General features: G+C 36.7%; 1 protein-coding gene across 1 annotated transcript; it reads left to right on the top strand.

Annotated features, from left to right (window-relative positions):
- Positions 1 to 15,957: 15,957 nt before the first annotated feature.
- On the top strand, positions 15,958 to 18,552 carry LOC120202982 (exosome complex component RRP43-like). Its single transcript, XM_039203362.1, has 8 exons — positions 15,958 to 16,109; positions 16,198 to 16,255; positions 16,346 to 16,415; positions 16,514 to 16,607; positions 16,919 to 16,985; positions 17,146 to 17,221; positions 17,761 to 18,050; positions 18,407 to 18,552. The coding sequence occupies exons 1-8, from the start codon at positions 15,958 to 15,960 to the stop codon at positions 18,488 to 18,490; spliced, it is 891 nt and encodes a 296-aa protein (XP_039059293.1). The 3' UTR covers positions 18,491 to 18,552.
- Positions 18,553 to 18,811: the final 259 nt, after the last annotated feature.

Raw genomic sequence — 18,811 nt, 5'->3', positions numbered from 1 at the left:
GCTATGTCAATACCTGAATGGCATAGATATTACTGGAATGCGTGTTCGTCTTCTTAAGTTTAACTCGATGATAAATTTTGGAAGTATTCAACTTAGTTCAAATCTGGATCGCATTCAGTACCAAGAATTAGATGTTTGTTTGACAAATCAACCACGAAGACCAAATTGAATGGAACGGAAGTGCAACATGTGTCTGAAAATCAGGAACGCTTGAATTACTCTGGAAAATCCCGAAGTATCTGGAATGGACTTGAATGCTAAATAAATTAAGTAACCACAAGGAATGAGGATTGAATAAGTGAGTTGGATGAATCTGGAAATGTTACTGAACATATATGATGTAATGTTCTTATGGATTATGAATTACAAAATCAAGTACGCCAGTATTTCATGATATGGTGAAAGCGTGAACATGAAATAAAGACATTGGAAGATTTATTCAACGTTAATTTCAAAAATGATATATGAACAAGAATTTGTGGTATTAAAGAGTAAATACCCTGGAAGGAAAATGAATTGACCAGTCGACATAGATTGTTAAGGTTCTGAATCTTCGTTGTTAAGTTGTTCGATTATCCACTCAATTGATATGGATGTAAAAGATCCTGAATACCCTTCTGATTACGTACAACTTCTGAAAACTGTCCGAATAAGATATGATCCTGATAATTCACATTCTGAATAACTGATGATTCCGTCAGTTATTGAACTTTTTACAATAGTGATTCTAAATTCTGACATTCTATCGGTATATTGAAGATCCGTATTTCTCTACTTGCTAAGATTATCCAGTACCTTTGAATAATATTTGTAAACTCTGGTGTGTTCCCTAATTATATAATTATTTTATCTGATTTCTAACTTGAATTCTATTCTGATACATGATCTGAATTCTGTTCTAATTTCTGATCTGGATTCTGTTCTGATATCTGTTCTGAATTCTGTTTTGATTTCTGATATCTCCGTTTAATGACGGAAAAATGTTTTAAATGGGGGGTATTGTTGAAGGAAGAATTTTTGTAGGTTCCTCGGCTTTGTGCTCAGGGCCTTATATGATGTGTTGGGTTGGGTGTATAGTTCTGGGGAACCTACACATTATGATGTGTTGGGATGGGGGTATATATATATATGTTTTAAAAGGATCTGAAAATTTACATGGTTTTTGGGAACACACTAGATAACCTATTCTGATCTCCTGAACTCAGTCATCCGAAATATTTCTCTGAAACTAAAGCTCATTGTCCATTACCACCTGAAATATCAGTAGGATCTCTTCTCAGCATAAAGAATCTGTAAATATCTGAACCAATAAGGAAAATATGTTTATCTGTATCTGCACGTTTTTCAGCATCATCTGGTAGTTCTGTATTACTTAGCTTTCCAAAGCTCACTCTATTACTCACCTTTTCAGGTTAAAAGAATTGTACCAGTGCATCTATCAACTTTAGTAAGGGAGTTCATCTGGCGTTGTTGCAGAGTATGGTACATGTGATTAGGGGGCATGTAATTGTATTTTGATTTATATACGAGTTTGGAAATCTGTTTTATTTTTAAATAGTGACAACTGATTTTATAAGTTACATGTTTCAATAAAAGTTTTAAATTTTCCGCTATTTTTACAGTGGATCGCTCCGGTGGCCTAAATGTGACACCCCGTATCGGATCTGGTTACCTTTATCTGTCTGTGGGGGTTACATCCCAGACATTCCATCGAAAATTGCATTGCGTTCAAAAATGTTGTTCAAGGTTTGAGAACAAGAAATGTCATCAATTTTGGTGACAGTGAATAGTCGAATGTAGCTCAAAATCTATTGTCGAACCATGCAGGAGTAGGGATTAACACAGTTATTGAAGAGAAATAAACGAGAATTATAAAGAAGGTTAGTGAGGTGGTATCACCCATGCATTGGGTGTGGTGTCAAATGATTAAGGTAGGATTTTTGAGACCCAATCCATCATCTGAAATATTTAATAGTGAAGAGGTATGCCATTATCATACCTATGAAGGAAACAATATACAACAGTGTCTTGATTTCTTAGAGCTGTTACAAGAAATCATGGATAATAAAGAAATTGAGTTCTTTAAAGAAGTTACAGAAGAAGAAGAAGAAGAAGCGGAAATTTGTGCTTCTGAATGATTATCTAAAGAGGTCTACAATGCTAGTTGTCCCCTAATCATTACTCCCAAGACTCGAGTGACATAAAAGATAGCTCTAAAGGTGGTTATCACACCTCCATCTCCGTTTCCATACAAATATAATAAACAGGTACCATGGAGGTATGATTGTCAGATGGGAGAGGTAATAAAAGAAATAGGTGAGGTGTGACACTTTACTAGAAGTGGTAGGTGTTATTCTCTTAACCAACCTAAGGAGCCTAAAAAGAAGGTTACTGTTGATAAGGAAAAAAGGTGGATTTGTAGATAAAAGAATATGAGCCCGTCATTAATGGACCTTTAACTGAGAATGGAGTAGTGGAATTCCTAAAATTTCTAAAACATAACGAGTACATCATTGTTGAGTAATTACATAAGTTGCCTACCTGTATCTCTGTCTTATCACTTCTTCTAAGTTCAGAAGCCCATCAAAATGCTTTGTTGAAAGTTTTGAATCAGACTTTTGTTTAGAAGGAGTTACCCATAAAAACGTTGGATCGATTAATTGCCAATGTACAAGCTAATTACTTTCTTTCTTTTTCTGAGGATGAAATCCCTTATGGGATGATTGGCAGTCATAAGGCTCTACACATCATTGTTAGGTGCAACGGGCACGTTTTGTCCAGAGTATTGGTTGATAATGGTTCAACTTTAAATGTAATGCCCTTAGTGACTCTGAAGAAGCTGTCAGTGGATAGTACACTTATGAGAAAATGTCAGAGTGTAGTTCGAGCTTTTGATGGGACTAAAAGAGAAGTGTTAGGCAAGATTGATATTCCTCTAACCATTGGTCCAGCAACTTATGAAGTGGAGTTTCTCGTGATGGACATTATGCCTACGTATAACTGTTTGTTATGAAGGCATTGGATTCATCAGGCTGGTCCAGTTCTATCGAAATTGCACCAAAGGCTAAAATTTTTAATTGATGAAAGGTTGATATGTATTCACGCTGAAGAATACATCATTGCTTCTGTTTCTACTACTGCTTCGTATATTGAGGTGGATGAGCAAGTTGTTGAATGTTCTTTTAGAGCATTAGAATTTGTTAATGCCATATTTGTGGTCGAAAGAAAAAGGATACCAAGGCCTAGATTGTCCAATTACACTAAAATGAGACTCAAACTGACCCTCGAAAGAGGAGCGAAGGTTGGAATAGGGTTAGGAAGTTAGTTGCAAGGACATGTGCATCTATTTTACCCTATTGCTAAAAGGGATCGATTTGGGTTAGGGTATCAGCCAACCTTAAGAGAAAAGTTGAGAGGCATTAAAAAGAGTCGGGAAATGAGAAAGTTAAGATTGGTTGGTGAAGACCTTAGTTGGGAATGACCTTCCCGCCGTTGAGCATTAATTTCGTATCATGAGGGCATATGTTCCAAGGGAATCCAAGAAACAAGGAAATGATGGTTGAGAATGCCTTAGGAGATCTAGTCATTAATGTTATAACAAATGATGAATTTGAAGAAATGAGAGCTATGAGCATTTACCCTGCACCACCGGGCTTCGCATTGAACAATTGGTCCGTGGAGGAATTGTCTGTAGTTTACAAGTCTTTTATAGAGTAATGCACTAGAACTTTTCCTTATTGTTCATACCCTGGGGCAATAAGTTATTTTATGTAAAGGGTTAAGTTGTCTGTTTTGCTTGCTTTCAATAAAAGATGCATTCTTATTAATTTAAAATGGTAAACATTCTCCCATGCATTTTTTTCATTCTTTGGTATATATATGTATATTTGTATGTATGTATTATTTCTTTTTATTTATTTATTTGGGAAAAGATTCTCCCATATGTATATATGTATATATATCTTCTCTTTCGTTATTCTTTAAGGAACTCATATATCAATAATATGAATGTTGATGACTCTGACCCTGAGATTGATTTCGAGACACCTATATGTCAAGGGGAAATCAAAGATTGTGATGATGACGAGGGATGTGAACTACCTTCTGATTTATAAAAAAAGGTGGAAAATGAAGATAAACAGATTCTACCTCATGAGGAGCTTACTGAGATCTTGAATTTGAGGATAAAAATGTTGGAGGACGACATAATTTGATAGAATTACTTCAAGAATACAAGGATGTATCTGCTTGGTCATACAAAGACATGACAGGTTTAGATACAGAATTGGTTGTCCATAAACTACCGATAAAACCTGAATGTAATCTTGTACAACAAAAACTGAGAAGAATGAGACCTAAGATATTGCTCAAAATTAAAGAAGAAGTGAAGAAACAATTTGATGTCGGGTTTCTTAAGGTGGCCAAATATCTTGAATGAGTGGAAAATATTGTTCCAATACCAAAGAATGATGGGAAAGTTTGAATGTGTCGACTACAGAGATCTCAATAGAGCCAGACCAAAGGATAATTTTCCTTTGCCACATATAGACACTTTAGTGGATAATACTACTGGAAAATTTGTGTTCTCATTTATAGATGGTTTCTCTGGCTACAATCAAATTAAAATGCACCCTGAAGATATGGAAAAAACAACGTTTGTCACCATGTGGGGAACGTTTTGTTATAAAGTAATGCCGTTTGGATTGAAGAATGCAGGGGTAACATATCAAAGGGTTATGGTAACATTGTTTCAGTACATGATGCATAAAGAAATAGAACTCTATGTCGATGATATGATTGTAAAATCCAAAACAGAGAAAGAAAACATTGAGAATTTAAGAAATCTTTTTCAAATGCTAAGAAAATGTCGGCTAAAATTTAACCCAAATAAGTGTACTTTTGGGGTGACATCTGGAAAGCTTTTGGGATTTGTAGTAAGTTGAAAAGGAATTGAAATAGATCAAGATAAAGTAAAATCCATTCAAGATTTGCCACCCCTAAGAACACAAAAAGAGGTTAGAGGATTTTTGGGGAGATTGAATTATATAGCTCGATTTATCTTGCAGTTGACTGAAAAAATGTGATTCTATATTTCGCCTTCTTCACCATAATAACTCAAGGGAATGTAGTGAGGATTGTCAATAAGCTTTTGAAGCAGTAAAGAAATATTTTTTGAATACTCCAATCTTAGTGTCACTCATCTTGGGCAAACCCTTAATTCTTTATTTGCCAGTTTATAAAAATTCAATGGGTGTGTACTGGGACAACATGACCAAACTGAAAAGAATGAGAGGGCTATCTATTATCTCAGTAAGAAGTTCACCAAATGTGAGATTAGATACTCACCAATTGAAATTTGTGTTGTACTTTAGTATGGGCTACCAGAAGGCTTAGTCAATATATGTTATATCACACTACTTGGCTTATATTCAGGCTTGATCCTTTTAATTATCTAATGGGTATCCCTGCATTATCTAGAAGATTAACTCATTGGAAAATCTTGTTGTCCGAATTTGATATCCAGTATGTCATCCAGAAAACAGTTAAAGGGAGTGTTATAGCAAAATTCATTGTAAGTAGGGCTTCTGAAGAATATGAGCCATTGAGCTTTGATTTCCCAAATGAGGATTTAATGGTATTTCAGTGGAAGAAACAATTACATCCACCAGTAAATATTGAAAGTTGAACTTCGATGGTGCTTCAAATCCCCTGGGACATAGAATTGGGGCAATCTTGGTCTCACCAGATGGAGAGCATTATCCTTTTACCAGTCAGCTCAATTTTGATTGTACAAATAATATGGCTTAATATTAAGCTTGTGTTCTGGGTATTAGAGCTGCTATTGAGTGAAAGGTAAAAATGCTCAAGGTATATGAGGATTAAGCTTTGGTAATTTACCAACTTAGGGGAGAATAGGAGACAAAAGATCCCAAACTTGTAGAATACTGTAAATTGGTTATAGAACTTGTTGAAAAATTTGAAGAAGTAACTTTCAATTACATCCCTAGAGAAGAGAACCAAATAGCAAATGCCTTGGCCACTATAACAACAGCATTTAAGATGAATGAACACTCAAATATGATGTCCATTAAAATGAAGCCTTATGAGTATCCAGCTCATTACTTTAATATTGAAGAAGAAAAAGATGGAAATCCCTGGTATTATGATATCTTGCAATATATAAGATATTAGAGTTATCCAAAATAGGCAACTGAGAATGACAAGAGAATCATTATAAGAATGGCATCAGGGTATGTGCTCGATGGTGACACCCTATACAAGAAAAGTCTGGATCAATTTCTATTAAGGTGTATGGACACTAAAGAAGCCAAAATAATTCTTGAAAAAGTGCATGAAGGAATATGTGGTACCCATGATAATGGGCATATTATGGCTAGGCAAATTATGAGATTTGGGTATTATTGGTCAACTATGGAAACTGATTGTATCAATTATGCTCGAAAATGTCACAAATCTCATATTTATGGAGATAGGATACATACCCCTCCTCATCTGTTGCATGTGATGAAGCTCCATGGCCATTCTCAAAGTGGGGCATGGATGTTATTGGAAAATTTTCGCCCAAAGCTTCAAATTGTCATCGCTTCATTCTGGTAGCTATAGATTACTTCACTAAATGGGTAGAAGCAGCTTCCTATGCTAATGTTACCCATTCGAAAGTATGTAAATTCTTAAAGAATGAGATCATTTGTAGATATGGCTTTCCAGAGAGGATTATCTCCGACAATGCATTGAATTTAAATAATAAGATGATGGACTCGATCTGTGAGCAATTCAAAATAAAGCATCATAATTCCACCCCTTATCGCCCAAAGATGAATGGGGCAGGGAAGGCGGATAATAAGAACATTAAAAGGCTCATAGAGAAATGACCGAGACTTACAAGGACTGGCATAAGAAGTTTCCATTTGCTCTTTTTACTTATCGAACTTTAGTACGGACATCGACTGGGGCAACTATGTTTTCTTTAGTATATGGGATGGAAGTTGTCCTACCTATTGAGGTGGAAATTCCCTCACTTCTGATTTTGTTAGAGGTGAAGCTAAATTAGGCATAATGTGTACAAGCCAGATATGACCAATTGAATTTGATTGAGGAAAAGAGATTGAAGGATATTTTTCATGGTCAGATGTACCAGAAACGTATGATACGAGCACACGATAAGAAAATTCGCCTTCGAGAATTTCACGAAGGAGATCTGGTGCTTAGAAGGATTTTACCTATCCAAAAATATTTTCGAGAAAAATGAATGCCAAACTAGAAAGGACCTTATGTTGTCAAGAAAGCCTTTTCTAGGGGAGCTTTGGTCCTAACTGAGATGGACGGATCGAAATTACCCTATCCAGTGAATTCCGACGCGGTTAAGAGATATTTTGTTTGAATAAAAAAAGAAAAAAAGAAAAAAAAGAATAAAGAATAAAGAAAAAGAATAAAAGGGGGTTCAAGATGAAAATCTGAAAAGGGTGTCTTAAAACCAAATGAGGTATCAAGTTGAAAACCTGTAAAGAGCGGCTTGAGTTTTGTTTAAATTTAGAATTTGTGCATGGTGGAGGTTCTGAATTGATTTTGGAAGGAGCTCCTGATATGGGTAATAACAATGGTAGTCAGTGATCAGGGTTGAGATTAAAGATTAATGAGTCTCGATTGAAACAAGCAGGAGAGAAATTGAATGCACATGAGATTGAATGCACATGAGATTCAATACTGGTTTATGACATCCAACATTATTTTTAAAAAAATATTGTTTGTGTGTCTTCTAAAAAAAAGTATTGCCTGTGTGTCTTGTAGATGTTAGTGTTAGGAAGGAAGTGCCTATGTGGTGTAGCAAGGAGATGATTTCATGTATGTCCTTTTGTTAGAGTCTAGTGATGTTTGGATCAGGCAGCACTGCAGAAAGCTATAGTGAGCAAGAATCATATACCCTTTTTTTGGATGATCAAATCGTAAATTTAGAGATATCAACCTGTTATAGAGCTGCCTTCTAAAGATTATTTTTCGTGTTAATTTTCTGTTTGATGAAAATGTTTTGTTATCCATGTAGTGGCCTGTTATGTTACTTCGACTCTTTATTTTGCTTGAAGTATCCAAATACAAGGAAAAGCCTTTTAAAAGATAAACGCATCCGTGTCAGATATATACCCGTACCAGACACCCTCTCTCAAGTTTGAGTAAAATAGATGCACTGGCCATATATAAACCTGTCTTAAGTTCCATGTTCCAAGCATCTTTCATTTGTTTATCATTGTCAAGCTGAAACTCTGATTCTTTTATGGCTTTTCTTCTTGCAGCTGAACAATGATGTTGTTAATGTCATCAACATATCCATAGGCTGCATTTTGGCAGTCTTAATGCAACAAATCCTCCAGAACTGGCAAATGTAAGTTCAACCGATCGTCGCTTCCGCGATCTCAGGTAACACGAAAGAATGCGAAAAGGGAGGATATATAAAATGATGGGAAGAGAAAGCCTTCAATATCATGGAAGAGAGGGGGACAGAAACTGCAATTATGGGAATGATTTGGCTAACCTTGAAAGATTGTCAATGATGTGGAACATCACTACCATAACCAAATTGTATCAGAAAATATATCTTTTACAGTTTTGGTTTAGGGTATTCTAAGATGTTTTCCTTCCATCATTTCCATAACCAAAAGCATTGGATTTTCTTCTTTTTTTTATTACCAATGGAAATGATGATTAAAATCTTAATATTTTTTTAGGTGTTGATTGTTTACGTGTATATAGGGGTGGGAATAGTGTTGTGGAATTCGGGTTAATTTCCACCAATAACAGATTCACCTTGAAAACTATTATCTAGGTGACTAGTGTGAAAACGTTTGTACTAAAAATCACCCCAATGTAGATTCCCAGGAAAGAGGAGGGGTCACAATGGTCCCTCTTAAAACCCACTTTCCTTAGACAGAACTACCAAGACAAGTAATTTTAATAGGACAATAATTGACAACAACTATACCCGACAATAGCTATTAAATAGACATAAAAGAGAACACCAAAATATTTCACTAATAGAGGAAATATTACAAAGAGAGAAAGAATACAAATAGCCTTTAAAATAGAAGAAGGCTTATATTTGTGGGATGATTAACTAAGGAGGAGGAGGGCTTTATTTATAACAAAAGAATTTCCCCTCCTCCTTATACACAACCAATGTGGGACTTTTGCCAAAAACCAACAAATCTCCACCTTGGCAAATTCCACACACATCTCTAAAAAAAACAATCTTTTAATTTGTAACAATATTGACCAAATCTAAACAATGTTTAAACTTGACCGCAGTTACCACTTTTGTCAACATATCAGCAGGATTCTCAGTGGTCCGAATCTTCTGGATTATGACTCCACCTTCTTCTAGAATCTCTCGTACAAAGTGATATCGAACATCGATGTGCTTCGTCCTTGCATGGTAAACCTGGTTCTTTGCTAAATGAATAGCACTCTGACTGTCACAGTGCACTTTGATGTGCTTTTGTTCCATTCCCAATTCACCAAGCAACCCTTGAAGCCAAATTGCCTCCTTCACAGCCTCTGTAACTGCCATATACTCTGCCTCTGTAGTAGACAAAGCCACTGTTGACTGTAAGGTGGACTTCCAACTGACTGGTGCCTTTGCAAATGTAAACACATAACCAGTAGTTGATCGACGCTTGTCCAAATCACCTGTATAGTCTGAATCACAATACCCAACTATACACTGACCATCTTGTTTGTCCTGCTGAAAGACCAAACCAACATCTACGGTGTTCAGAATATACCGCAGAATCCATTTCACAGCTTGCCAATGCTCCTTTCCAGGATCATGCATATACCTGCTCACAACCCCAATTGCCTGTGAAATATCGGGTCTTGTACACACCATTGCATACATCAAGCTACCAACAGCACTTGCATACGGAACCTTTGACATGTATTCCCATTCTGCATCATCCTTAGGTGACATGGATGCACCGAGCTTGAAATGAGGAGCAAGAGGTGTACTAACTGGTTTTGACATCTCATTTATGCCAAAACGTTTTAGTACCTTCCTCAGATATTCTTTCTGAGACAAACAAAGCCTCCCCAATTTCTTATCCCTTGATATCTCCATGCCTAGAATCTTCTTCGCTTCACCAAGATCCTTCATCTCAAACTCCCTGTTCAATTGAGTCTTTAGTTTCGCAATTTCTGTCTGACTCCTGGAAGCTATCAGCATATCATCAACATAAAGAAGAAGATATATAGGATCCGTCTTCTAGCTCGCGTAAATACACACAATGATCATATTTGCTTCTTGTGTACTTCTGCCCTATCATAAACTTGTCAAATCGCTTGTACCACTGCCTTGGAGATTGCTTCAATCCGTACAACGATTTTTCTAATTTGCACACCATCTCTTCTTTTTCAGCAACTTTGAATCCATCTGGCTGAGTCATGTAGATTTCCTCATCCAAGTCTCCATGTAAAAATGCAGTTTTTACATCCATCTGAACTAGTTCCAAATCCAACTGCGCTACCAAAGCCAACAAAATTCTGATGGAGGAATGTTTTACAACTGGAGAAAATACTTCATTATAATCAACTCCCTCCGTTTGAGCGTAGCCTTTAGCCACCAATCTTGCTTTGTAGCGGATGTTATTCTTGTCAGGAAATCCATCTTTCTTTGCATATACCCACTTGCACCCAATTGCCTTCTTTCCCTTCGGAAGACTAGCTAGTTTCCACGTCTGATTCTTTTGAAGGGATTGCATTTCTTCATTCATGGCAATCCTCCACTTTTTATGTTCTGAACTTTGAACTGCTTCTTTAAAAGTGGCAGGAACGTCATCAATTGCAATTGGTGATGCAAAAGAGACCATATCAGCATAACGAGCAGGTTGTCTAATGGTCCTCTTTCCCTTTCTGAGTGCAATTGATTCATGTTGCTGTGGAGGTTCTTGGGTCTGAACCTCTTCTTCATCTGACTCTTCTTCTACCATAGGAGAGTCAACATCATTTTCTTTACTGGTTGGGACAAATTTGCTTCCTTCAAACTCCACCTTTTTGGGAGTTCCATCTGTCTGCTCCAATTTTTCTGAAGTCACCTTTCTCAACATGGTAGATTCATCAAAGGTAACATCCCTGCTGAAGATTATTTTCTTTGTTTCTGGACACCAAAGACGATAGCCTTTCACACCAGAGGTGATCCCCATAAAAATCGCCTTCTTTGCTCTTGGATCCAGCTTTGACTCCTTAACATGGTAGTATGCAGTGGAACCAAACACATGTAAGGAATCATAATCTGTAGCAGGTACTCCAAACCATTTCTCTAATGGTGTTTTACCACAATAGCAGTCGATGGTAAGCGGTTGACAAGGTGACAAGCATAGACCAAAGCCTCAGCCCAAAATTCTTTGCCTAACCCAGCATTAGACAACATACACCGAACCTTCTCCACTAATGTCCGGTTCATACGCTCTGCCACTCCATTCTGTTGTGGTGTACCTCTGACAGTGAAGTGCCTAACAATACCTTCCTCTTCACAGACTTTCAGAAATGGATCATTTTTGTACTCTCCACCATTGTCTGTACGGAGACGTTTGATTTTTCTGCCTGTTTGAGTCTCCATCATCTTTTTCCATTTAAGGAAAAATCCTAGCACCTCATCCTTTGTCTTCATTGGATGCACCCAAACTCTCCGGGAAAAATCATCAACAAAGGTGACATAATAGTGTGTTCCTCCCAATGAAGTTGTCTTGGAAGGCCCTCATACATCTGAATGAACATAATCCAAAATACCTTTAGTATCATGGATTGCTGTTCCAAATTTCACCCTCGTCTTCTTCCCTTTGATGCAATGCTCACAAAAAGCTAATTTGCAAGCCCGATCACCCTTCAATAATCCTTGATCTATCAGTAATTTCAAGGATTTTTCACCAACATGCCCCAAGCGCATATGCCATAACCTGGTTGCTTCTGACTCCTGTTCATCAGTAGAAGCTGCCACTGCTGCTGTCCCAACAATTGTACTACCCAGAAAGTAATACACATTGTTTCTTTTTCGGATTCCCTTCATTATCACCAGTGCACCAGAGATAATCCTCATAATCCCATCTTTTGCCCTCACTTCTAAACCTTTTGACTCTAAGGTTCCCACAGAGATGAGATTTCTCATTAAATCTGGTACATAATGGACACCTGTTAAGGTTCTGATTGATCCATCCTGATTCCTCAAGCGAATTGAACCAATCCCAAGTGTGTCAAGAGGTGAATTATTTGCTGTGTAGACAATTCTACCTTTTAGTTCTTTAAAATCAAAGAACCATTCTCTATTGGGGGTCATATGGTGGCTACAAGCTGAATCTAACAGCCATGAACTGGAACAGCTGGTTGATGGCGTAGCAGCGAATGCGAAATCTGAATCTCCATCATCATACTCGACCACATTTGATTCTGAGACAGCCTTCCCCCTTTCAGGTTTGCCTTTATTCTTTAGCCTGGGACATTCTTTCTTCAAGTGCCCTTTTTCTCGACAAAAGGCACATTCATCTTTACTCAATCTGGACTTTGACTTCGATCTCCCTCTGCTTCCTTTATTCTGACTCTTGGAACGGCCTCTAACAACAAGAGCTTCTGCTTCGACACTTGTGTTTTCTTGTTTGTCTTTCTTTCTCAATTCATAACTATACAAGGCAGCAGTTACTTCACTGAGAGACACATCAACCTTCCCATGAAGTAGAGTAGTTTCAAGATACTCAAACTCATCAGGAAGTGATCCCATCAACATCAGAGCCAGATCTTCGTCTTCAAAAGTCACGTCCATATTCATCAGATCAGTCACCAGCTGATTAAAGCTAGTAATGTGATCATTCATAGTGGTACCTGGTACATAGTTGAAGCGGAACAGTCTCTTTTTCATGTAGAGTTTGTTCTGACCGCTTTTCTTCAAAAATTTCTCCTCCAGTGCCTTCCACAATTTACTTGCAGAAGTTTCCTTAGAAAATGCATACTTCTGCTCTCTAGAAAGACACGATCGAATAGTACCACATGCCATTCTATTGATCCTCTTCCATTCTTTCTCCTCAACATCATCTGGTTTCTCTCCTTCAATAGCAATGTCTAGACCCTGCTGAAATAGGGCATCTAGAACCTCGCTTTGCCACATGCCGAAATGACCGGTGCCATCAAAAATCTCCACTGCAAATCTAACATTTGTCACAGCATTTCTTGCCAAAATTGAAGATGAAGAAGCGTCTGCCATTTCTGCTACAAATTCTATTTAATAGCTGCCAATGCAGAATGTCAATTATCCCAAGGAAATTTTTCTGATGTGGAAGATTAGCCTAAGCCGCAACCACAGAGCATACTAAAATAAACCAAGAGCGCTGATACCAATTGTTGTGGAATTCGGGTTAATTTCCACCAATAACAGATTCACCTTGAAAACTATTATCTAGGTGACTAGTGTGAAAACGATTGTACTAAAAATCACCCCAAGGTAGATTCCCAGGAAAGATGAGGGGTCACAATGGTCCCTCTTAAAACCCACTTTCCTTAGACAGAACTACCAAGACAAGTAATTTTAATAGGACAATAATTGACAACAACTATACCCGACAATAGCTATTAAATAGACATAAAAGAGAACACCAAAATATTTCACTAATAGAGGAAATATTACAAAGAGAGAAAGAATACAAATAGCCTTTAAAATAGAAGAAGGCTTATATTTGTGGGATGATTAACTAAGGAGGAGGAGGGCTTTATTTATAACAAAAGAATTTCCCCTCCTCCTTATACACAACCAATGTGGGACTTTTGCCAAAAACCAACAAATAGGCCAGGCCAGGCCAGGCTTTGATAGGCCTGAGCCTGGCCTACGAAGAATTTGATAAGCCTGAGCCTGGCCTGTGGCCTGTCAAAGGCTTTTTTTCGGCTCGACCTGGCCTTTTTAAAAGCCTGGCCTGATTAAAAGCCTGATTAAATACTTCCTCCACTTTTGTTGTTCCAAAAAAATTGCGTACAATATATATTAGATGTTGGGGTGGGGCATGAGTGGCTTATAATATATATTAGTTGTTGTATATATTATCTTTATAGGCTTATAATATATTTATTAGTTGTAGCTTTCTAGGCTTATAATATATTATAGTCTTATAAGCATGTGGGAATTGGCAAGACCAATACTGGTGTTCTTTCACGTGGAGCATGGGTGGCTGCATGGGGAGTTGAATCTTTGTCTGCTCGTGGGTGGTGCTTGGACAGCAGGTATGGCCTTTTGGCATTTTAAAATAATTTATATAATATATTTTAAGGGTAAAAAATTGATGCGTACAGTGTATATACATATTTATATAGGCCGGCCTATCAGGCCTATCAGGCTTTATAATAAGCCTAAGCCTGGCCTATTTAAGTTAACAAGCCTTTAAAAAAACTCGAGCCTGGCCTTTTTATCAAATATACCAGGTCAGGCCAGGCTTTAAGTAGGCCAGGCCGTAGGCTCCTGGAGGCCGGCCTGACCTATTCCCACCCCTACGTGTATATCATTGTTGACACGATATTATTTTCTTATATGTTATATTAGTAAATAATTTTAAAATTATAAAAAATATTAAAAAATTAATTTATAATAAAATAATGTAATAAGATACAAGTCATTTTGTCAATAAAATAATTTCATGTTAAAAATAAAAAAATGATTTTAAGGTAGTATCTGTTTAAAGATAACTTTTAACCATTTAATATTGAACTGTTGTACCCTTGGTAGTCCTAGTGCTTATACTCTGGACCTCAAATAATAATAACAATTTCTTTATTACCGAGGTCATTGGAGTTTCTGTAATATTAAAAATTTATATTTATTGTTATATTAACTAATTGAAATATTAATAAATTGTTAACTAAAAATGCGCGACTTCAAAAATTAATGGTAAAAAAATTATAATTTCATTTACTTAATCAGTCGAAACAGTAGCACAAGGCTCTTAACCTTGTAGTCGTGGAATCGAGTCTTACGGTGGACAATTCATAATTTCTGACTGCCGGAGGTCTCCCACGGAAGCTGCTCTCAACCTGGCGTTGAGGGCAACCTACTATCCTACCTTCTCCTTACTCCATTACATATGAAATAGGGTCACCTAATTATTTACATAATCAGTCGAGTTAAATTATATTTTTATATATATTATGAGCCCTAACCTAATTTAAAAAATTTCCCCCCATCGACAGCCGCTCAATTCTTTCCCACGTCCTTTAGCCGCCCCATCCTATTTTCAAAAGCAAAGATCCGCCAACTACGTTAGCTTGTCTTCTCCGACATTCGTTCCCGGGCCAAGTAGCACTGCGGTTTATTTCTTCTTTTTTTCGTTTAAGGGTTTTGATTCCCAATGTTGCTTCTTGTCTTCTGTGTTTCTACTTGTTTGTACATTTTGACTAAAAAGATGTGATTTTTAATGGGTAAGTTTTAGTTTCTAGAGAAGGTATGGCAGTTCCAAGAGAAGATACTTAAGGACGTTTGATTTGGTTATTGAAAAAAGGCTTTTTATTTTTATCATTTTGTAATGTTAATGCATTAATTATTTATGGAAAAGACAATTGATTCCAGCTTGAATATGAATGCATTTAATTGAGTTTAAGTTCAAGTTTGAATACAAAAATTGATATACTAGTTTCATCAATTTCGATTTTGCAAGCTTAGAAATTGATGTTCGATCAAGTTCGAGCTTACCACTATTCGGACTACGCTCAACTGGATTGCAACTTCAGTTATGTAATACCAATTGTGAAGATCTAGAGGAAGAAGATTGATTTTTTTATAGTTGGTAGAATTAAGTAATATGGTGTTGTTTGAGATTGTTATGCTTAAGTTGTTTGGTATTTTCAAGTTTTCTTTTTGGTATTTTCAAGTTGTTTGGTTTGTTTACGTTCCTTTTGTTCCTTTTTCGATCAAAAGGAGGTAGATTGATGGGATTACCAAATGCGAGTGGGGACTTGTCGACCGAAGTAGAGTTAGATGCTTTCAGACGCCTCTTTCCTCTACGTTTCTTTGAGAAACATCTTTTAGAATCTATACGACCTGATGCTCGACCACTCGGGAGAGCAAGAGATACTACATTGCCCTTGGTTAGTAAAGGAAAAAAAGGAAACATCTATGAAACTTTTCTGTGACATAATTTTCTTTTCATGCCTGAGCTGATTCCTCTAATCTCTAGGGGCCGTTGCATCTGCTAATGGTTCAGCAAATGCAAAAATTGGTTCAACTGTAAGTTTATCACTTTCTCTAAATACATGCTGCTTTACGTTGCCAAGCAATTAAGCCTGGAGTTGATAATTTGTTTCTTGTGTTGCATAGACGATGTTGGCTGCTATCAAAATGGAAGTCATGACCCCTTCGTTGGAAACACCTGATGAGGGTTGTATAGGTTGGCTGCCATAAGTTTCATTCTTTACTATCTCTCTTTCTTTTCTCAAAACCTATCTTTTATCTTCCATTTTTTTTTGTAATTTCTCTCATTTTCAGCAATTGATTTCCACATGCCTCCAATTGTTAGGCCTGGCAGACCGGCTGAGGCAGCACCAGTTGTGGCAAAGCAATTATCTGACACTATTCTAAGGCATACCAATTTGTTTTGTCTTTGTGTGGATTCAATTCTTATATTCATCTTCACCTTCATGTTTACTCATGATTACTGGTGTGGTTAACTGGGTATTTGAGTCTTGAATATTGAAACTTTGAGTTTGCCTTTCTGTTTCTTTCTATCCGCTTAAGCACACTGCTCAGTTATTTTATCTTAATTTGTTGGTGGTTTTGTTTCCTCTGATGCTCTTCACACTTATAATATGTTCTGTTTGAAAACTGTTCCACTTTGATTCATTTTTCTTGATAATTATTTTCTCAAACATCTTGTCACATGTGTAACTACAGCTCTGGCATGATTAATTTGAAGGAACTGTCCTTGGTTAGTGGAAAAGCTGCTTGGATGGCCTATTTGGTAGGTGATTGTGGTTTTAAAATGTCTTAACAATCTGTATAAGAGTTTGAACACAAGCCATTTAGTGTTCAAGCAAGATAATATGGAAATTCAAGTAGTGTCATAGTGCCTTTCGTATCCTTGAATATGGAAGTAACATAGTATTCTCTCTTTTTTACAGGACATTTACTGTTTGTATGCTGATGGTGCTCTTTTCGATGCTGCATTACTTGCAGCTGTTGCTGCATTTTCTTATTGTTAGTGTTTCACCCGTGCTTCTAAATATAATAATACTTGCCCAAAACCACTTACCTTTTCCATGAAATCAAAAATGGGAAGTGGAAAATTGCAATGGTGAAATCCTTTATTCTTTTTAAGAGAAATTTTATGCACCGCCTAAGGAATTACTTTTAAGATAGGACGTGAGGTCAACTACATGTTATGCGTGTAATTTGTTTTTCTAATATGTCATGGTTGAGTAAGAGCTTAAATATTTCAAACTTATTTTAATCTTGTCTACCTTGTATTTTCATGCATAGCCTGTCTATATTATCAGGTCTTGCTACTCCGTTGCAGCTTTAATGTTGACTAATAGATTGGTTTTCGAGTGACTAATATTTAGCGTGTTTTTTTTTTTTGCCATAACTTCTCTAGTTTCTACTTTCTAGTGATGCAAATTTTGGCTTGTGTTGGATGGTGATATACTCTAGATTCAGGATTCAAGTTCAGCACTGGTCCTTACTCCTTATAAGTAAATTTATTCTAATTGTCTTAATTTATGAAAATTTTCTTCAAGTGGAAATCCCGGTAGTATCTCTCAACGATGATGGAAAAATAGTTTTATCGGAGGAACAAGGACTATCTGACAGGGAGCCAGTCAATAAGGAGAAGAGAAAAGTGAACCTGGGCAGCATTCCGTTTTCACTGACATGTATACTTCACAAGAATTACATTTTGGCAGATCCTACCGCCGAGGAAGAGTCTATTATGGAGACGTCTGTAACTGTGGTTTTAGATTCATCTAGTCAACTTGTATCGCTTTATAAACCAGGTGGACCAGTTCTAGCATATACATCTGCTATCCAGGTCTGTTGAAATTTTAAAGTCTGGCAATAAAATGTTCTAATTAAATGTAGAATCTTTGCCGATGCTTTAGCAGCATAATACAGTTAAGTTTTTTGGTTTTATCATGGGATGTTTTTCACCTTTAACTTTAGTAGCTGCCTTGGACTCCGATATTTGATCTGAAGGTCATTTCCTTGGATGTAGGTTGACATGCTTTAGACTTCCGAGAAATCGCATGATAATAGTAGAAAGATTTACCTTTTTGGTGTTCTGAAGCATTTTCTGTATGATTTGTTTCGATACAGACTCATATTAAAGTTATAATGAACTAAAACTGGGCCAAAAGCTGATACGAAAAATGGCTTCCATGGTTGCAGGACTGCATTGCATTGACACGGCAAAGAGTGATGGAGCTTCAAATGATTCTAGAGGAAGCCATTTCTGGTATGGAGGTTGATTAATCTAGCTGTTAATCATTTTGAGTGATTTATCAGCCAAGTTTTGTAATTAATGTTAGTAATTCTCTTTTCATTATTAAATTACTATCGTTCATTCCGTCGCATTTTTGCATTTGTTTAATGACATTATTAGTTCAGGGACTGGTTTTTCGAGGATGTAATGGGATCAATTCCAGTATGCCAAAAGTGGCAAATTTTGTATATTGCCTTCCGAGTTCCGATATCGGTCGATTGATATTTCTTATAGCTGTTGTGGTTGTGGTTCAGGTCTTAAAAGCTTGTCTTGCAGATATTTGTTGACAATGCACCCTTGTTTAGTGTAGT

Source organism: Hibiscus syriacus, unplaced genomic scaffold, assembly GCF_006381635.1.
Source record: "Hibiscus syriacus cultivar Baekdansim isolate YM2019G1 unplaced genomic scaffold, ASM638163v2 tig00009009_pilon, whole genome shotgun sequence".
Lineage (NCBI taxonomy): Eukaryota > Viridiplantae > Streptophyta > Magnoliopsida > Malvales > Malvaceae > Hibiscus > Hibiscus syriacus.
The sequence above is the reverse complement of the archived record's forward strand: the minus strand, read 5'-3'. Positions and strand labels throughout refer to the sequence as shown.

What these genes read in the sequence shown, in the direction of transcription:
- LOC120202982 (XM_039203362.1), top strand. Translation starts at nt 15,958, where the DNA reads ATGGGATTACCAAATGCGAGTGGGGACTTGTCGACCGAAGTAGAGTTA. An exon ending in TTATCTGACACTATTCTAAG is followed by an intron (nt 16,608 to 16,918) that starts GCATACCAATTT and finishes GTGTAACTACAG; the next exon opens with CTCTGGCATGATTAATTTGA. An exon ending in TGTTGCTGCATTTTCTTATT is followed by an intron (nt 17,222 to 17,760) that starts GTTAGTGTTTCA and finishes ATTTTCTTCAAG; the next exon opens with TGGAAATCCCGGTAGTATCT.